The sequence below is a fragment of the Bos indicus x Bos taurus genome, chromosome 13 (genome assembly GCF_003369695.1).
Source record: "Bos indicus x Bos taurus breed Angus x Brahman F1 hybrid chromosome 13, Bos_hybrid_MaternalHap_v2.0, whole genome shotgun sequence".
Classification (NCBI taxonomy): Eukaryota; Metazoa; Chordata; class Mammalia; order Artiodactyla; family Bovidae; genus Bos; species Bos indicus x Bos taurus.
The window spans coordinates 25332006-25352902 of NC_040088.1; the positions used below are offsets into that span (position 1 = coordinate 25332006).

The 20897-nt window shown below is 45.5% G+C and overlaps 1 protein-coding gene across 1 annotated transcript in view; it reads right to left on the reverse strand.

Annotated features, from left to right (window-relative positions):
* LOC113903208 (putative serine/threonine-protein phosphatase 4 regulatory subunit 1-like) overlaps positions 1-20897 on the reverse strand; it is a 69848-nt gene that overhangs the window by 19006 nt on the left and 29945 nt on the right. Inside the window, exon 3 of the mRNA XM_027559001.1 lies at positions 17856-17958. Coding sequence (XP_027414802.1) covers positions 17856-17958 — 103 coding nt within the window. The remainder of the gene's footprint in view (positions 1-17855; positions 17959-20897) is intronic.

Consider the following 20897-nt stretch of genomic DNA (forward strand, 5'->3'; position numbering starts at 1 on the left):
CTCTAAAACTTAGAATTGTTCAAATCAAAAATTGTAATGTCATATTACTGGGATTGTCATGTAATGTACATGTCATAATGTATGTGAAAACAGCAGCACAGAGGAGGGGGCTGAGGGAACTGTGTTGCAGCAAGGTACTATATTTTTTGAAAATTCTCAATAGAGAAATTAAAATGCAATACTACAAAAATAGTCAATTAGCCCAAGGAAGGCAGGAAAAAATTAACAGAAGAACAAACGAGACCAATAGAAAACAAACAAAGTGGCAGAATTAAATTCAAATATATCAATAATTCCATTAAACATAAGTGCAATAAACACGCCAATTAAAAGGCAGAAACTATCAGATTGGATATAAAAGCAAGACCAAACTCTGTGCCAACGAAAGGAAGAACATTTTCAATGTAAAGACATATACAGACATATGAGTAAACAGATGTAAACTGATATACTGTGATGGGCAGTAAGCACGAGAATGCTGGAGTGGTTATATTTATTAATCGTACTATCTCAGTGGACTGCAAGATACAGATTACTACCAGTGATAGAGAAAGTCACTTTTTAGTAAAAGCCAATACATGACAAAGACACTAACGTTAAATGTGTAGGTTTAAACCCTTAAAGTAGAAAAGAAGCTAGATTGAGAAAAATTAAGCTTTATCCTTAAGAAACCGGAAAACTACAAGCAAACTGAACTCAGGTAAGTAGAAGGAAGGAAATAATAAACATCAGAAATTACCACTATCATAAATGGAAGGGATAATTCTGCAGATCTTCCCAGGGAGTAAAGGAATAAGGGAATATTGTAAGCAACTTTATCCCAATAAATTAACAACTCAGATGAAATTAATAAGTTCCTGAAAATATACAACTTACCCAGTGACACAGATGAAATAACAGATGTGAACAGGCCATATCTGTGTTGAATCTGTCATCAAAAACCATCTCAGAAAACCTTAGAGCCAGAAGTTTTACTGGGGGGATTCTAACAAATATTTAAGGGAAAAATAACACCAATCTTAAACAAAATCTTTCAGAAAATAGAAGAGCAGGGAATACTTCCCAACTCATTTTTTTGAAGCTGGAATAACCCTGATTTTAAAACCTGACAAAAACATAATGGGAAAAGAAAATTGCCTACAATAGTCTTCTTGAATATAGATGTGAAAATCTCAACAAAATGTTAGCAAATAATGGAGACAGGACACTTCACAGCAATGTTAGCTGGAATTATCGATGGGCGCTAACAGGAGTGGGTAAAAGTCTGATGAACAACAAACTCGTGTGGCTGCAAAGTAACTCCCCTTATTATATTCAGAGGGGAAAAGAAGTGCAGAGGAGCTGGGCAGACACCACCTCCCTCTAAGTCACCAGAGTTCACACCGCCAGTATCAGGTCAAACCGAAGTCCTGGGCCCCCTGATGTGACACACAAGAGCACAACCCTCCATTTCCCACCAGGAACGCCGAGCTGGACTCCACAGTCACCAGGAAACGTCAGATGAGCCTAAACTGCGAGACTGGTGGCTCAGATGGTAAAGAATCTGCCTGCAACGTGAGTGATGCAGGTTCGATCCCTGGGCCAGGCAGATTCCCTGGAGAAGGAAATGGCTACCCACTCCAGTATTCTTGCCTGGAAAATCCCATGAACAAAGGAGCCCAGAGGGCTACAGTCCATAGGGTTGCAAAGAGTCAGACATCACTGAGCGACTAACACTTTCACTTTTTCTTCTTTCACTGGAAGCACTGCCCTGTCCCTTTCCCACATGTTCATGTTACAAAATTCAGAGAAGGACTCCACATCCATCCCAGGCCCAAGGAGACAAAGACGTGCAGCCATTCAGTACCAGGGGTGATCCTGGACAAACGGCAACATTGGAACATGAACCGTGGATGACGTATTAGTATTGCATCAGGGTTAAACTGCCTGATTTTGATCGATGTACTGTGGATGTTTAAGAGAAAATTTCCTTTTAGGAAACATCCACTTAAGTATTTAGGAGTAAAGGGGCAACAGTGTCTCCAATTTACCCTCAAGTGGCTCAGAAAAATATACACACATATGCGCATGTATATATGTGTATATATATATATACATACATATATAGAGAGAGAGGTGTGTGTGTGTGCACATGTGTAAAGAAAGAGGATGTGATTAAACAAACAGAGATAAATATAAACCATGGGTGAAGTAGGACAAAGGGTATACAGCAGTTCACTCCTGCAGCTCTTCTACAAGTTTGAAATTAAGACAGAATGAAAAATTATTCCAAAAAATGTTTAAAGAACTCCCCCATCCTCCTCAAAATAAAAGAAGAAAAGGGGAAGAAGAAAGAAGGAAGGGCTTCCCATCGCTCATTTGCTCTGCCCACTGCACAGCACTGCCTTTATTTATTTATGTATTTTACAGCCAAGCAAGCTCCTGGTTAGCAGTTCACCAGCTATTCTATTTGGAATCTGCACCCAGCAGACAAGAGGGAAAAGAGAAGCAAATGGGGTGGAGGGAGGCGGGGAGAGGGAACTCGCCCCACAACTCAAATAAGGAGAAGGCTGTGTCTTCAGGACTGAGGAGACACGTATTGCTGATCTGGTGCTCGGCAGAGCTGCACGGAGTGACAGCCACAGAAATGAGACACGAGGCTCCGTATCCAGGGTAACGGGCAACAGGCCGGCATCTCCATCCACTCTCTCCATTGGCCACACCCACAGGACCTTATTACTGCCCGTACAAAACAAATTCACAATCATTAGAAAGTCAGCACACCGCGTGACGAACCATGACATTCCCCTGGCCCTGGGAACCACGTGTGTGGAATGACCACCTTCACGTTTTTGCTGGGACCCAGCTATTCTTTACAGTAGGGAACCACAACGTTCCTTTTAAATGAATGCACAAATAAAAATGAGCTTAAAAATAGGAATGACAACAAAAAATGAGGAAGCCTTAATGCAAAAACGTGTTGGGAGAGAAAAATAGGCTTCTGACAATTAGTTATAATCTCAGAATGCTAATGGCCTTCCTGCAAACAAGAGGAATTGTAATTGGTCTCCGGTGGCCTGTTTATGCTGTCGAGATATAATTACAGGATACGGCGCTTCCAGGTTTTACCAATTCATTCATTCAACAACTAACATTTATTTAGTGCTGACTCTGGGCCTGGCACTGTGCTGGGTGCCAGTGATAGAAAGCTACCTGTGTTTAAAGTGCACCATTTCGAAGGAGAAATAAACAAACAAATGACGTTTCCGATTCGATTGCTAAATGACACAAGACAGATAGGAACCCAGTCTTCTGACTGTGAAGGAGGGAGTAGCTAATGTCACTTGGCATATTAGACAGACTTCACGAAACAAACCGCGTTTATGCGAGAAACCAGGACATAGGAAACCACCGCACAGTACACATAATCTGCACTGCATAACTCAGTTTTAAATGCCCAGGACGCGGCCCGTTGGCGAGCTCTGATACCCCCAGTCATGTGTACACTACGGTTGCTGGCATCAGAATCAACTCATTGTAACTTCCAGAGAGAATGTAAAGTCTAATGAATAGACACACGCCTTTGTCTATGGAGGCGTGCAGGTGCCTCGGAGCAGAAGCAATCTTTTCAAAACAGCACTGTTCCAAGAGTGCATGTGTTTGTGAACACGCGGATGTAGCAATATTCACACCACGTGGCTGCAAAGAAAGCCCAAAACACAAGAACATCGGAGCACTGCAATTTGCTTCTTTTCTCTCCTATCACCTCCTCACAAATACCCATCGATAGCCATGGTGTTCAAGGTGTCACTCAGACTGGCTAAATGAGAACCTGTCTTCCCGAGGGAGCTCTGCCAATCACACACGTGGTCTCTGTTCCTTGAAGAATGAAATCCACTCCTATCCTACTGTTATTTCCTCGCTAAAGAGAGAACAGCATCTCTGTGCTCCAGGGCTCTGGGGTCCCAAGGAGTGAGACTGCTCCTAGACTCTTGGCCTCCAAGGAACAAGGGAGGGAGCTTCTGAGTCCAACCCGAGTATACACAGGCCAGGCAAGGCACCCCAAGTCCTGCTTCCTTTGGGGCTCCAAGGGAAGAGAAGGGGTAGCCTTCCAGAAGTCCTCTAAAATGCAGATATGCCTCCACCTGGGCACAGGTCAAGATCATTTTTGCTTTTTGCAGCCACGTTTAAAAGCCTGCACATTTCAAGTTATGAAATTGGCAATCCACTTTGAATGAAAAATACAATTTATGTGAACTATTTGTTGTGCAAGTGACATGTGAAGAGAGCTTTTTGAAGACATTATATTTTCCAAATATTTTCGCCAAAAATAAAAAAAAATAGAAGAATACTGCTGACAAGAATGGAGTGGCTGGAAACAAAACAAAATAAAAATCATGCAAAAATGCCTTTAGAATTATTTGTCATGCTATTATCAGTCTTTAGGGATAAGGTATTTGGTTGTCAGTTGTAGCCTTGGAAACTCGCCTAGCCAACTTTCAAACAAAAACGAAGATCTAATTGGCAAAGTTCACCACTCAGCTGCCAGATATCCCAACTAAATGATATTATCTAGGTTCACTTTGCAAAATAAATTTAATTTCTTACAGGGAAACTTGAAATTTATAAAAGAACCGTGGAGAATTTGAATTTTAATAATCAATTATTCTTCAGCCTGATTCATCTTATAAACATATGGATTATGCAAAAAATTAAATTAGTTTAAAAAGCCGGACCTTTAACTCATAGTTGAGAACAACTTTTACATAAATGAAGAATAATGATCGAATGTTCTAATGCTGTATTACAAATTTTTAGCTCCATGATGTGTAATGTTTCCACACTAGAATTCCTTTCTTGAACATCATTCTTTTGCCACCAAGGAAACAACTGTATCTTATTGTACTCATAATTAAGGCTTAAGATTTTTTAAAATCCTTGTGCATTTCCCTCAAAATGCTGGAATAATCCTGGAGCTATTTACTTCTATGCTGTGTGTATATGCTTCAGTTGTGTCCCACTCTTTGCAACCCTATGGACTGTAGCCCGCCGGGCTCCAGGCAAGAGTATTGGAGTAGGTTGCCATGCTTTCTTCCAGGCGATCTTCCCAACACAGGGACTGAACCCACATCTCTTGATTCTCCTGCACTGGCAAGTGGGTTCTTTATCTCTAGCACCACCCTTAGTTCTGTGATGCCAACAGAAAGGGGTGAACTGTGCAGCAGTCCCCAGAGTCCCTGGGGAGGAAGCAGCAGCTACAGAACACACGGTGGCCTTGGATGACCTTCCCCTGAGCCGTGAAGGATAAGCGCAGGGACAAGCTGGGCTCTTAGTCCAAGGGTGGCCAGTGAAGGCCAGCACTGCCTCCTCAGCAGCTCATTTGTGAATAAGGGCTCTGGAAGCAAGGATAAAGTCCTTGCTTATATAATCACTTCATAATGGGTGTAGAATCCTACAAACCCAAGGATACCATAAACTTCGCTACTAAAAGCAGAAGACGGTCAGTGCTTATACTCATCCTTTCATTGTATACCTTTACTGGTAAAAGCACAGATATCACGGTGTTTCCCAAACTGAGATGAACAGGACCCTGCCTTCTCCAGACTCTTTCTTATTTGCTGACATGCCCAGTTGAATCTCATCTTACTTTATAAAACAGATATCCACGTCTATTCCATTTTTAAAAATTGTCCAAGTAGCACCTAAAAGCATCTCCCATACCACCTCGGGTCCTCACTTTGGGAAAAGGGGCCCATGATCCCAGGTGGCTTAAGGATTTACCTAGAAACCTCAGCACCTCGCCAGCTGCCTACCTCTGCCAGAATCATGCTGAGTCCCAAATTTTGCCTTCGTGAAACAACTGGGTATAAGGATAATCACTTGGATCTGAACTGTGAACTTTCTCTGACCAAGTCCGCATTGCCAGCTTCCTTGTTTATGGGAACAGTGCTGGTCACCACTGTATGCACAGGACACTCTAAGTCGCACTCATGCCAAGTTCTGGGACAGTTGGCAGAGACATGGGGCTGCTGTTCCCACACAGACTAACGTTCATGCCTTCTGCTTTGTACTCATCGTTACCACTGGGGGCCAACAGCACCAGCAGCACTGGGCACACTTTGCTTTCAATGTCGTGAAAGATGAGCCCTTGCTCCAGCAGCATCAACAGCACCTCCTGCCTTGACTTTCTAACCTGGAAGAGATGAAAAGGAGCAGCACAGTGTGAGCCCAAGCGCTTCCAGGATCAAGACCAGACTCCCTAAACCGAGTGCCGAGCCGGCCCCTTCTTGCTCCCCTGCAGCTCGCAGGTCTCCTTCGGTCCCCCTTCCTCCCTGAGGCCTTAGATTAATTAGGCTGCCAATTAATTGGCAGCCTGCTGCTCCTCAGCGCTCAGGTCACATGTCACCTCCCCGTGTGGGTCAGGTTCCCCAGCTGTACTCTAATGGCCTAACCAGGCCCCACTCCGCCTTCACATCTCCTACACAAGAGTTCTACACACACGCACACATGCATTTTCCCTGTACGATGACACGTTGCTGCCTGTCTTCCCACTACAGAGAGTGAACCAGCAGTGGGTAGGTTGGGGGTGGGTACCATGCAGGCAAGGGGGTGGAAAGGCAGCACCGTCCCCAGACACTCTGTAAAGCGAGGGCCAGGAGGATCTGCCCCTTGGGGCAGGACACAAGCATAAAGGCTCCTCAGGCCAGAGAAGGGAAACCTGGGGGTGCGGGGGGGTGCTACCTGCCCCTTGTCCTCTGCACCAGGTGAGCAGACACCAGAGCTCAGAGGGTTCCTAAGGAGCTGGAGAGGGAATTTTTTGGAGACGTGAAAGCACAGGAAGCTCCAATTTGTGAAGCAAGTAATGAAACAGGCAGCTCATTGCAGTGATAGAGAGCAGGAAAACAGCAACGGGACCCAGAAACATGCCAGGCAGAGTCGCAGGTGATTATAAGGTGGGGGTTCGGGGCGAGCCTGAGAGACTGAAGCCCCGGAGGCTGCAACATCCAAGTTCCTGAGCAGGTGACAGGATGAAAACAGTGTTTTAGAAACATCATTCCAGCAGTGGCGGCGATGAAAGGCTGGGGCGGGAAGGTCAGCAAGGCGGCCACTGCAACAAGCCAGGGGGAGCGGGTGGGGGCGGGGAGGGAACCCCCAGCAGTATTACTCAGCACCCGTGACAGTACTCAGTATCTGACTACAGGCACGGAAAGCCGTCAATCACTCTGAGGTGTCACACAGTTACTGAGTGTCTAGCACCTGCCAAGAGTGGGGACAGGAGAGACCACAAAGCAGAAGTACCCGACCCGCCACAGTCCCACATGGCAGCAGAGAGGCCAGAGGCAGCAGCCGGGGTCTCAGGGGGAGGCCCCAAGCAAGGGTGGAGCCACACGTCAAAGGCACTGAGAAGCCTGCCAGAGTGGCAGGGTGAAGGGTGATGCCCCCAAGATTCTGTCCCTATCAAACCTTGGAATCTCTGAAGGTGACCTTTGGGGAAAGGCTCTTTGTTGATGTGACTAAGCTGATGATCCCGCTGTCACCCAAGGTCATCAGGGTGGGCATGTCATCACCTGAACCGCAAGTGTTTCCAGAAGAGAAAGATGGGAGGAGAGAGACGCAAGAGGAGAGAGGCTGTGTGAAGATGGAGTCCAAGCCTGGAGTGACTCGGCCACAAGCCAAGAAAGCCAGCAGCTGCCAGGGGGCTGGAAGAGGCAGAAATGGAGCCCCTGGAGCCTCCGGAGCAGGCATGACCTGGACCACACCAGGATCTTGGTCTCTGGCCTCCAGGACTGTGAGAGGATAAACTTCTGTTGTTCTAAGCCACCCAGTCTGCAACACAGTCCTCAGGTAGCCCCAGGAAACCATCAAGCAAGAAGAGGGGGGAGGACAGCACACTCATGTGCAGAAATGAGCCCGGCAGAGAAGTCCCGGAGAACAGCACGGGGGCGGCGGCCGGATGGCAAAGCGAAGGCTGAAGGGCCAGGGAAATCAGATGGGTAAGGTTTCCAGGGTCCCACTGGTATTTGTGGTGGTCACTCAGGTGTGGCAGGGAGTCCAGGGAGGAAAAGCAGAGGCGTGACAAGATCCTCTCAGCCTCAGTGAGGGTGAAAGTGCAGAAACCCCAAGGGTTCTAGATGCTGAGAGCAGGTGAGGGGCTGCTGGGCAGTGACGCTTCTAACTCTGACCAGGCTTGGACTCAGGGGTGGTGGACAGAGAGGAGAAGGTGCCCCTGTATGCACGTGGTCCCAGAAACCCAAAGAGGACTCAGGCTCTCTGCCCAAGATGGAGAAAACAGGAGAGATAAGACCGAAGGTGAAGAGAATAGGTTTGGGCGCTGGAGCATTTGAGTTCCACATTGTACGGGGCACGTCTAGGGAAAGCCAGTCACTGAGCTTGGGAAGGGCAAGGTCAGGGACCTGCTGATAAGCAGCGTCCAGGTGTCCACATGCACTCTCTTATTCAGGGATTCTGACACGTGCGGTGCGACCATAACGCCCTGCGTGGGAGGGACACCCCAAGCCAGGGCAGCGTCTCCTACATTAGAGGGAGACCGGGGTGAAGGAGGGCCCACTGTGGTTCTCACCATATCTGTGACCTATAACAAAAACAAAAAGGTCTAAAGCAAAACTCCAAAATGTTAACATTTGCTGAATATGAGCAGTGAGTATATGGGTGTTTACAACATAATCCTCCCACATGATTAAAATATTTTATAACATTAAAAAAAAATTAAAACTGTTTTTGAAATAAAGTAAAAACCTTAGATTTCAGAATGAGATTCATTGAGTCCATGGGAAGAGACCTCTCACTGGCTTCGGCACCACCAGCCACAGAGCAGAGCCTTAAACAGGAGCCCCCTTGGGGGGCCCGGCTGCAGCACAGACGCTTGGAAAAGGAGTGATGGTGCACCCACTCGGGAGTCAAGACCACAAAAAGGAGGGAGCCTTAAGCATGATTATAAGCAGAAGAGAAAAGTCAACGGGAGAGACTGAAAAGCTATGAACAAGGGACGGGACCAAAGAGGGGAAGGAAGACATCAGACCGGAAAGGGGGGTGGGTCGTCTCTTACCCTGAGCAGAGACAAGTAGCCCAGGACAGCTACATCACCAAAGGGAGAGTTCGTAGCCAACACAGTTCTGAAAATCCACCAGCTATCAGGCCCTGTGCCCAGTCACAGAGATAAAGATGATCCAGATGCTGGTATCAGGGGCTCAGAGCCTAGGATGGGAGAGAAACTGCTGCTACTGCTGCTGCTAAGTCGCTTCAGTCGTGTCCAACTCTGTGCGTCCCCATAGACGGCAGCCCAACAGGCTCCCCATCCCTGGGATTCTCCAGGCAAGAACACTGGAGTGGGTTGCCATTTCCTTCTCCAATGCATGAAAGTGAAAAGTGAAAGTGAAGTCGCTCAGTCGTGTCCGACTCTTAACGACCCCATGGGCTGCAGCCTACCAGGCTCCTCTGTCTACGGGATTTTCCAGGCAAGAGTACTGGAGTGGGGTGCCATTGCCTTCTCCGGGGAAAGAAACTACTGGTTAGGATATCCAGTACCATGGGAGATCCCAGAGTCGTCCTCCACCAGATGGGCCTCAGGAGCCCAGACTCCCAACACACATGAGCGCGCACTTCAGCACCCTGGCCTCCTCACCTCTAAAGCGAGGATGAACTCCCAGAGGGCCCGTTCTCCTTGGGGTGGGTAGGAAGGGGAAACCAGACCGTGTACATCACACGGTGAGAGCTCAAGAAATTGAAGCTCTTGGCAATCGCAGCAGTCATGGTGATAATACTGCTATCATGCCCAATTTTGTGAATTTCATACCTCACAGGAGTCACTGCATGTTCAGTGGCCATGAAAAGTACCTGATGAGGAACAGAGAACCGCAGGCAGGCCCAAAACGCAGAGGCCGGATGGGAGCTGGCACGCCCCCTGACGCATGCAGCAAAACCTGCGTCTTTGCCTCCTCAGGGACCTGCGGGCCTGCCCACGGGGTGGCTGTGGCATGGGGCGGGGAGTAGTATCTGCTGGGGGGAGCAGAGAGGGGTGTGGAAGGAGCAGGGAGGTCAGCATGAGCAGAAGGGGGGGACTGGCTGCCTGCGGTGTCCACAGTGTGCTGGGGATGGACGGCCCATGGAGGAGGCAGGGTTGTGCCTCAGGGCTGTAAGGAGGCTGAAGACTATTTAGTAAGTTGTGACTGCATCTCATTTCTGTGTTTAAAGATGACAGGCGGGAGCAGAGGGGTGTCCTCACAGGGTTTTGTATTTGTCACAGAAACAAAGGAGACTTGGGTCCGACTAGACCTGGGAGGAGAGAGGAGGAAGGATGTGGACGATCCCCAGGTGTGGTTCTGGGGGACTGAATAAAGTGGACAGTGGTTCCCTTCCTCACGAAAGCGGATGAAGACCATAGGCCACTGTCTTCTCTGGGAAGGGGAAGGCAAGGTCAGGGGCCAGGGGTGAGGCAGGGCGAGTGGAGGAGGCTTGATGGAAGTGGTGAAGGTCTGAAAGAGCTGCCACAGTGATGTGGAAAGCAGCTGAGGAGGGACAAGCAGGCTGCTGGGCAGCACCGCAATTGCAGTGCCAACTGGAGCCCATATATTTGCAATGGCACCAATCAACGCACCATCGGCAACCGGGATGGAAGAAGCAACGGGCTGGGGAGGGGCGGGCAGAGCTGTGAGCATGGGAGCAGAGCCCACAGGGAAAAAATGGAGAGTGATGGTGGAGACAGGCCGAAAGGGCAGGTGGGCTGAGAGAGGGAGCAGCTGAGGAACAACAGGAAGTAAAGGCAGGGTTGGAGGGAGTCGGGAGACAGAGGTCTCCAGGGCGGGCAAGCTCAGGGTGGTGGGAAGTCACAGTGAGAGAGTGGATGGCATCTCCATTTGGGAAGGCAGTTGTGGGGCCCCTGGGGCAGGGCGGGGGCAGTGACCCAGGGCAGTGGGGGTGTATGAGCAGCACAGGCTGACAGCAAGTAGTGCTCACTCTTGGCCATGGACATGACTCCTCAGGAGACACAGGCTGAGTGTCAGGAACCACACTCGAGCCTAGGATCAAAACTACAGTCCCTGGGCTTCCCTGGTGGTCCAGTCGTTAAGAACCCACCTGCCAATGCAGGGAACACTGGTTCGACCCCTGGTCCGGGAAGATCCCACATACCATGGGGTGAATAAGCCTGTGCCACTGATCCTGCGCTCTAGAGTCCATGTTCTGCAACAAGAGAAAAGGCACTCTGCAAAAAGCCTATACACCGCAACTAGAAAGCAGCCCCTGCTCGCCCGCACTGGAGAAGGCCCAGCACAGCCAAAAATAAATAAATATCTTAAAAAAAAACAACCGAAACACAGTCCCTGACTCCCTGCTCTGGAGTCAAATATGTGACCATGACACGGAATAAAGGCCAACAAGACTGTCAAACTCCCCCCAACCCAACAGAACCTCATTTTTAAGAATGCATCCAAAGGGAAAACAAGAGAAAAATGAAACTGCACCTTTTATGAGGCTCACTGCATCTACAGGACAAGAAAAAAGCTGAAAGAAAGCTAAGCATTCAAAACAAAATTAAAAATATGGAGATGATGAAGACATATAATGTCTGTGACACGCAGATGAGCTTCCTCAGGTAGAAAACCTGTCCTGCTCATCTCTTCATCCCCAGCACGCAGCGCCAGGCTTGGCGCATAATAGGCACTCAGAAGCTGTCTGAACAAATGAACGGATGGAGGAAACTGCATCCCATTATGATTAGACCCATGCAGGAGGATTAAAAAAAAAAAAGTAAGCCCTTGGAGGAGAAAATGCAAAAATAATCAAAATACTGATGTTAGGAGAGTGCAGGCAGGATGACTTCTTTACTTATTTAAAAACTATGCCTAATCCTAGCACATTGTCTAATAGTTAGAGGGGACTATTTGCTCTTTAAAAATGCTTGGATCAAAGGAAGAAATACAAGTCAAAACTGCAGAATTTCTTGGGACTTCGATGGTGGTCCAGTGGTTAAGAATCCACAGTGCAGGGGACATGGTTTGATCCCTGGTCGGGGAACTAAGATCCCACGTGCCTCAGGGCAACTCAGCACTACCCTTGCAGCTGGAGAAGCCCATGGGCCGCAATGAATGCCCAGCGCAGCCAGATAAAATAAATAAAACCAACTTTTTTTTAATGCATAATTTCTTGGCGATGACAGTAACCAAAAAAAAAAAAAAAAACTTGGCATGTAAAAAACTGCAAATACATTTAGCCTTTGTGGAAATCCATCCCCCAAATAAACTGACAGAAATAGAAATGACACAAAGTTACTTGCTGCAACAATTTTAACATGTCAAAGGGCAGGCGCAGCAGCAGGTCTAGGGTAAAGCACAGTGGAGCACTGTGATGAAAGCGTTGGGACGCCTTCCCCAGCCGACCCTGGGCTAACCTCGGGACCCCACGACAATGGGGAAGGCCATGGGCAGAGTGCCAGGCACAGTACCCTGCTCACGCCTAAGAAAGGAGTGAGGCGGCACAGGGCACATGGACGCATGCGCGTTTGCTATGAGCTGTGTGGGGGGGTAATTTTTTTAAAGGCGAGGATAAACCAAAACCTAATAAAAATGGCCGTCCGTGGCAGGGAGAGAGAGAGGGGATGGTGAGGGAGGCAGGAGTGGAAATCAGATTTCTCTAAATGTACTTTCTTTTACAGTTTTGACTTTAGAATCATGTAAAAACATTTTAAATAATTACACATCTAAATTAAATCAACATGTAAAAGCCAAAGCAATCCCTAAAAATGAAAAATAAATGAAAACAAATGAGCCTAACTGTGTATCAAGATGGCAGCTTAACCACAAAAAGAAGTGTTAGTGCAAGTGACTTTAAAGCACGCTGATATGCCTGTGCATCTCCAGCAGGAAAGAGCCTGAAAGCAAAAAGAACTGCAAAGAAATCATAAACTATACTCGGTAATTCTACCAGGCTGTTAGTAATAATGCTGCTATTTTTATTTTAGATACACATACACCATATACACATAAATACCATTAAGAAGGCAGATTTATATTGTGTAAAAAAAACAATCAAATAAAAAAATACAAATATAAAATTAAGTAAGTAAAAGCTCTTATAGGGCTTCCTCGGTGGCTTAGTGGTAAAGAATCTGACTGCAATGCAGAAGATGGAGGAGACCCAGGTTCGATACCTGGGTCGAGAAGATCCCCTGGAGGAGGGCATAGCACCCTACTCCAGCATTCTTGCCTGGAGAATCCCATGGACAGAGGAGCATGGAAGGCTACAGTCCGTGGGGTCACAAAGAGTTGGACATGACTGAAGCAACTTAGCACACATGTACAAAAGCCCTATAATCCTAAATTTGAGTAGGAAATATCAATATAAACTCATGAGGAATTTTTATTTTTTAAGAATATAAATCGCCCTGTCACTAAAAGCCATGACCAATCTTGTAATAGCGAGTACCTCTGGTATCCGCATTCTGGCTTCGTATTATCATTTCCCTCATAAAGGAACCAGGGTTCCTTGGAGAAATGGCTGATTCCAGGTAGAAGTGAGCTAGTAGCAAAGTCTACTGGGTCACATTAAGAAGATTCAGGAGCCACCTGGAAGGGTTCCACCACTGGTCAAACTAAGACAATTTGATTATCAAAAAGAATAACAATTACGGTGGATTAAGACATACCTAATACGTTAAGATGGAGAAGGCAATGGCACCCCACTCCAGTACTCTTGCCTGGAAAAATCCCATAGACAGAGAAGCCTGGTAGGCTGCAGTCCATGGGGTCGCTCAGAGTCAGACACGACTGAGCGACTTCACTTTCACTTTTCACTTTCATGCATTGGAGAAGGAAATGGCAACCCACTCCAGTATTCTTGCCTGGAGAATCCCAGAGACGGGGGAGCCTGGTGGGCTGCCATCTATGGGGTCACACAGAGTCGGACATGACTGAAGCAACTTAGCATCAGCAGCAGCAGCAATATGTTAAGGTACAGGAGTTCATAATAATGCTCAAAATAAATTTTCAAAACCTAATTGGTAACCTTGAAGGTTATAAGAACACCAACTAATTCTTCTAAAAACTGGCAGATAAAGGGGGAGAGTGATGCATTTAACTTGTCTCCCCTAGACAGTTCTTTAGGGTTACCAAATAGCTGCGGGGAAGTTCGTTACAGAAGTATTCCAGCTATTAAATTAAGAAGGAATGATAGTAACAGATACACAGTACTATATATAAAATAGATAACCAACAAGGACCTACTGTATAGCACAGGGAACTGCGCACAACATTCTGCAATAACCTATAGGGGAAAAGAATCTGAAAAAGAATATATAGTGCATTTATATATATACACATGCACGTATAACCGAGTCACTTGGCTGTACGCCTGAAACTAACACAACATTGTAAATCAACTGGACTTCAATAAAAATTAAAAATAAAAGAAGGAATGATGGAATTAGAGCATCGCAATTTTGCAACCTCTAACAGAATCCTAGATCTGGGCAAGGCTCACTAGTGGCTGCTTAGAGGCTGATGAGGAACTTTATAATAAACAGCTAAGGCTGACAGAACCTAATCCAGTGACCACATGGCTTTTGTGCTTCCTGATTTGACGCAGCAAGAAAACACAGCAACATCTAAAAAGTGTTCTCACTACCCTATACAAAAATCTGAGTCTGACTAAGCCTCTAGACTTCACCAATTTGGAGGGAACACTGGGCATATAGGAACTTCTCAAATGGCACTGGAAATGCAATCAGCCAGATCCCAAATGCAGGAAACCCTATAGGACTGATAACCTAGTATCCTAAACAAATAAACAGCAGGGGAGGAAGAACCACTACGGATTAAAGGAGATTTGAAAGACACAACAACAGCATATGAAACTTCGGAGTATTCCGATTTGAACAGAATATCTGCAAAAAGCAGCTGTAGGAGAAAACTGGGAAAATCTGAACAGGACTAGATATTAGATGATATTATTAAGGAACCACTGAAAATTTTTATACTTGTGATAATGCTGCTGTCATTATGGGAGTTTTTTAAGTGTCTGTATTTCTTAGGGAGCAATACTAATGCATGTATAGTTGAAACGTCTGGGGACTGCTTTTATCTGGGTAAGAAAAATGAAGAAAAATTGGTCAAATGTTAATGACATTTGGAGCTGGGTGGAGAGTACGTGGACATTCATTTTAATACCTCTCGGACAACTGGATGTGGTTGAAATTTTCCATAATAAAAAGTTTTTGTTTTTTTTTTAAAGAGAAATAGCTCATGATAATAAGAATGCATGCCTTCTATTTTCCTATGTGATTAAAGAAACTGAGCAAAAACAGACCTTTTGTTCCAGAGTCACTAAATCCTAAGTAGCTGTTTTCTGAATTATGAATATCAGCTAAAGTAAGACGAAAGAGAATTTGCTGCAGAGACCTTCAGGTTGTAATTTTTCACACCTGATTGTCTGGATCTGTGAGGTACCGCACCATGATGGGTATGAGGCATTCAGAGAGCACAACTGGAAAATCTGATCTGTTTTCTTATAGAAAAATGGCAAGAGGAGGAATCTGCTCCATCAGCTCAGTCTGCACTGTGGGCTCTGCAGCAATAAAAAAAAAAAAAATGAGCAAAAGAATTATATAAGAATAAGCCAAGCATCTTATACAGTATATACTGATAGTTTCTAAGCTTTTCTTACTAAAATACTTCATCAAGGAAATTAGACAAATGCAGTTTAAAAATCACTTCCCATTTAGAGTGCTTATGCTACAGACAAGCTTAAAAAGCTAGTAAGCTATAGGGCGATATAAAAACATAAAAAGAGAGAATGACAACTCTATTATAACAAGCCGTATATAAATCGAGGTGGGAACAGGAGGTCTGCGTGCCGGGCCCGCGTCCAAAACCCATTACAACTAATGGCATATATGCCAGACCTATGGGTTGTGCTTATTTAAATTCTAGCCAGAATGTATACATTATAAACAATCCTTTCATAAATGTGCTCCCCCACAATCCACGCATCCCAATTACTTCGGCGGCACAGCATTAAACAAAAGAGCAGCTCCAGCTCCAATATAACACATTAAATTTAACACAAATGTATAATTGCTTCAGCACTGTAAATGGTGACTCATTTACAAAGAGAATCCATTTAAGGACTCAAAACATCCACTTGGGCCTTTTTAAAAGCATTGTATCACATTAAAATATATGAATATTTTAAACTAATATGAGAGCTATATGAAAGGCTTATTTTTCTATTTTCTAGTAAAAGGATCAAAATCTAGAGCAAGCCTAAGATTTTGGAAACTTTCTGAAGCTGTTCACCGGTCATTATCCATTCAGAGGACAAGTGGGGGTACAGAACAGCCGTCAGTACTGGCAGTAAGATGAGCGACTAGAACTCCACTAGTCGCTCATCTTACTACTAGTCGCTCATTTTACTAATCGCAACTCTGTGTGTTTGAGACGGTGGGGTGGGGGGCGGGGTAGATGGACAATGTCTTAGTATCTACCATAAGGCAGTGTGCTTTTCTTCCAAGCTAGCAATTATGGAGAGGTACAAAGAGAAAGAAAAATCAAGATTAGCCTACAAAGATCGTGAGGGAAACTAATGATTGGGATTGTTCTAATCCAAAGGACCTCTTTTGGTATTTCTTAGCAACCGGTAGTCTGGCAAAACTCACAAAATACAATAAGTCCTAACTGCCAGGATAAACAGCATTCAGAGTCCTTCAGTTCAGTTCAGTTCAGTTCAGTCGCTCAGTCGTGTCCGACTCTTTGCGACCCCATGGACTGCAGCACCCCAGGCTTCCCTGTCCATCACCAACTCCCAGAGCTTGCTCAAACTCATGCCCATCGAGTCAGTGATGCCATCCAACCATCTCATCCTCTGTCATCCCCTTCTCCTCCTGCCTTCAATCTTTCCCAGTGTCAGAGTCTTTTCAAATGAGCTAGTTCTTCCCATCAGGTGGCCAAAGTACTGGAGTTTCAGCTTCAGCATCAGTCCTTCCAATGAATATTCAGGACTGATTTCCTTTAGGATGGACTGGTTGGATCTCCTTGCAGTCCAAGGGACTCTCAAGAGTCTTCTCCAACACCACAGTTCAAAAGCATCAATTCTTCAGTGCTCAGCTTTCTTTATAGTCCAACTCTCACATCCATACATGAGCACTGGAAAAACCATATCTTTGACTAGACAGACCTTTGTTGGCAAAGTAATGTCTCTGCTTTTTAATATGCTGTCTAGGTTGGTCATAGCTTTTTTTCCAAGGAGCAAGTGTCTTTTAATTTCATGGCTGCAGTCACCATCTGCAGAGATTTTGGAGCCCCCAAAAATAAAGTCTGCCACTCTTTCCACTGTTTCTCCATCTATTTACCATGAAGTGATGGGACTGGATGCCATGATCTTAGTTTTCTGAATGTTGAGTTTTAAGCCAACTTTTTCACTCTCATCTTTCACTTTCATCAAGAGGCTCTTAAGTTCTTCACTTTCTGCCATAAGGGTGGTGTCATCTGCAAGTCTGAGGTTACTGATATTTCTCCCAGCAATCCTGATTCCAGCTTGTGCTTCATCCAGCCTGGCATTTTGCGTGATGTACTCTGCATATAAGTTAAATAAGCAGGGTGACAATATACAGCCTTACATACTCCTTTCCTGATTTGGAACCAGTCTGTTGTTCCATGTCCTTAGTCATTCTGATTTTCTAAAAATAAGGATAATCTGATGCCAACTAAGAGGCCATTCTTCGTGACAAAAATCTACTCATGGTTAGACATTGTGTATAGTTTCCCAATTAATAAACAGGTTTTACTTTAAATTAGCTACCAAAACTCATACACAATTTCTTGGAAAAGCACATGGTAAAAGTAGACGCATCCAGTCCTTGTACAAACCTGAGTCTTCTGACAATCTGACCATGATCCCCATTACTGTTAGGAAGTCTTCTTCATTGTTACTGAAGTCCATGAAGATATCAAGGAGCCCTTGGGCCATAACCTGTCAGTGGAGATGAGAAAGGGTCCACACAGTTACATGTGCTCACTCCGGCATGCATTCCGAGCAGGTAAAGCAATCAGGGTGCACCTACATCCAGAGGGAGAAAACCCCATCAAGGGATGTCTGAAGGCGGTCATTCAACATGGGTCCACATCCTCTAGCAAGGGGACCCATATCCTCCAGGCCGGCAGTCTCTGGAGGTCAAAACTGTCCACGTGCACAAAAGAAAACCTTTTTCTCCTTCTCCAACAGATTCTTCAGGCCTAGATAGACTTGGAAAAGAGGTCCCATGACAGCAGGAGGGAATTAGGTGACCAGCAAATGCAGAAGGAAAAGGTCCAAAGGGACATCTGATAGCCACCTCAATCTCAAATGGCCTCCCCCTGAGTGTCAGTACTGCCCTCTGGCTGCCCCTCCCCAGGATGTGACAATCAAAAATGGCTATTGTTGCTGTTGTTCACTCTCTCAGTCATGTCTGACTCTGCAACCCCATGAACTGCAGCACATGAGGCCCCCCGGTCCTTCATCTTCTCCCAGAGTTTGCTCAAACTCATGTCCATTGACTTGGTGATGCCATCCAACCATCTCATCCTCTGCTGTCCCCTTCTCCCTCCTGCCCTCAGTCTTTCCCAGCATCAGCATCTAGATATTGTCAAATGCCTATCGGGGGCAAAATCCCACCCTGGTTTGAGAACCACCGTGTTAAAGGATGCTGGCTCTCTATGACGTTGACAACAACCCTATGAATCTAAACTTACTTCACAAGAAGGTTTAAAGACAAAACACAAAGACCAGAAAAAGCCGCAATGAGGTAACAATACTCCCTCGAGAAGAACTAAAATTATAATAATAATACCTAGTGCTGGGCAAAGATAGGGACCATAGAAACAGATTTGGTGGGAATGCAAAACAGCACAGGTTATTCAGAAAACAATCTGGCAGTTTCTCAAAAAGTTAAATACACACTTATCATTCAACACAGAGATTCCCTCTTAGGTATTTACCCAAATGAAATGAAAACATATGTCCACACAAAGACTTGTATGCCAGTGTTCACATTAGCAGCATTCACAATAGTCACAGAATGAAAAAATCTCCATGTCCGTCAAAACACAGAGTATCCATTTGATGGAACACAACTCAGTAAAAAAAAAGAGAGAACTACTGGGGACAACAAGAAAGAATCTCAAATGCATTCTGTTAAGTGAAAGAAGCCAGACAGAGAAGACTACATACCACGTGATTCCATTTACAGGAAATTCTTAAAAAGGCAAAACCTGGCAAAACCTTAGCATCAAAAATCAGATCAGTGGTTGCTTGGGTCAGCGGTGGTGAGACAGGGGAGATGGATAGCAGAAACAAACAAGGACACAGGGAGGATGGAAATATTCACCCCTGACCATGGGTGCGCACGACGTGAGTGCACACATTTACCCCAAACTCACTGCAGGGGACGCTTTAAGTGAGTGGGTTCTATTGCATGAAAAGTATGCCTTGATAAAGGCATTTTAAAGAAAGACACTGATGAGAGAAGTCAATGCAATCAGCAGTGGCTAATGGTGGCCCGGAGGCCATGGGATGCGGAGAGGAGGGCCTGGACTCCCTGTGAGGTGTCTTTGAGCAAATGGAAAGGAGTCTCTGCCTGCTCCTCTGGGTCCCTGACAGCCTAGAAATAATACTTGTCTCTGATTCATTTCCGGCCATGCACTGGAGAACAGGGAAAGTCAAAAACCCACCAGAATATTCAGAAAAAGATGATGGAAATGTGGAATGCAAAGAGGCAGTTTGGGAGGAAATTTCACCTGAATAGGCCTGTCCAGGGAGAGGTGTACAGCACCCCCACAATCCCCCGCCCCCAGGATGCAAGGCCAAGATCTGGCAGCTGGGACTTTTGGGGAAGCCGAAACAGACAGTCAAGCCCCTGATTACATTCCACTGGACCACATTGATGGCAGCCTCCCCTGGGAAATTAAGCAGCTAAGATCGCCAATCTGCTTGTAGGGCCACCGAATGGATATACAGCAGTGCCTCCAGCCTTAAGTGGTCCCAGGGGCCCTGCCCTCTTAAGGGGAGCCAGGAAAGCAGTAAGAGAGGGCCCTGGAGCAGAGACACAGACCTTGCGGTGAATACAGAATGTGAGTGAGTAAAGACACAAACAGACCGGTGCTCTGGCACCAGCACTTTGGAGAACCTGGCTGCTTGATATTGGAATGACCTAGCGAGGTCACAGTGGATGGGCATAAACCTCAAGACTTCTCACTGCTTGTTGTGCTGATGACCTGAAAGAACACAGGACAATTGTGTGCCTCAGAAAAGTGTGAGGAAGCTTAAATGAAATCTTGAGATTGTGTCCATGAAGCTCAGTCTGGCATTTGGCTTTCGCTGAGCCCTCTAGCAAGTCAGCCATCAATCAGTATTATATAGCAAAGAATTGCAATCAAAGTGCCTATCAGAAGAGGGAAGCTAAAATAAATTAGGATGTGGCTATACACTGGCATACTATACAATCATTATTAAAGGTACCTATAGAAATGCACTGAGTTAGAAAGCTGCCCATGATATATAAAAAGAAAAAACAAGAAAAATAATATAGTATGAACTATATTATTTTCATAACATATAGTATGAACCCATTTATTAACAAAAAAATGTTTATACATCAATGTGCAATGTGTGTGTGTGTGTGTATGTGTTAGTCACTCAGTCTTGTCCAGCTCTTTGTGATCCCATGGAATGTAGCCTACCAGGCTCCTCTGTCCATGGGATTCACCAGATGTACAACACATGTACACAAAAACACTCACATACACATACGCTCATTTAGGAAACGTCAGGAAGTCACAGACCCCAAGATCCCTCTCAGTAACTGACAGGACAAGAAAACAAAAATAGATAAGGATATATAAGACCTGAATAATCTTTTCAACAAACTTTCCCAG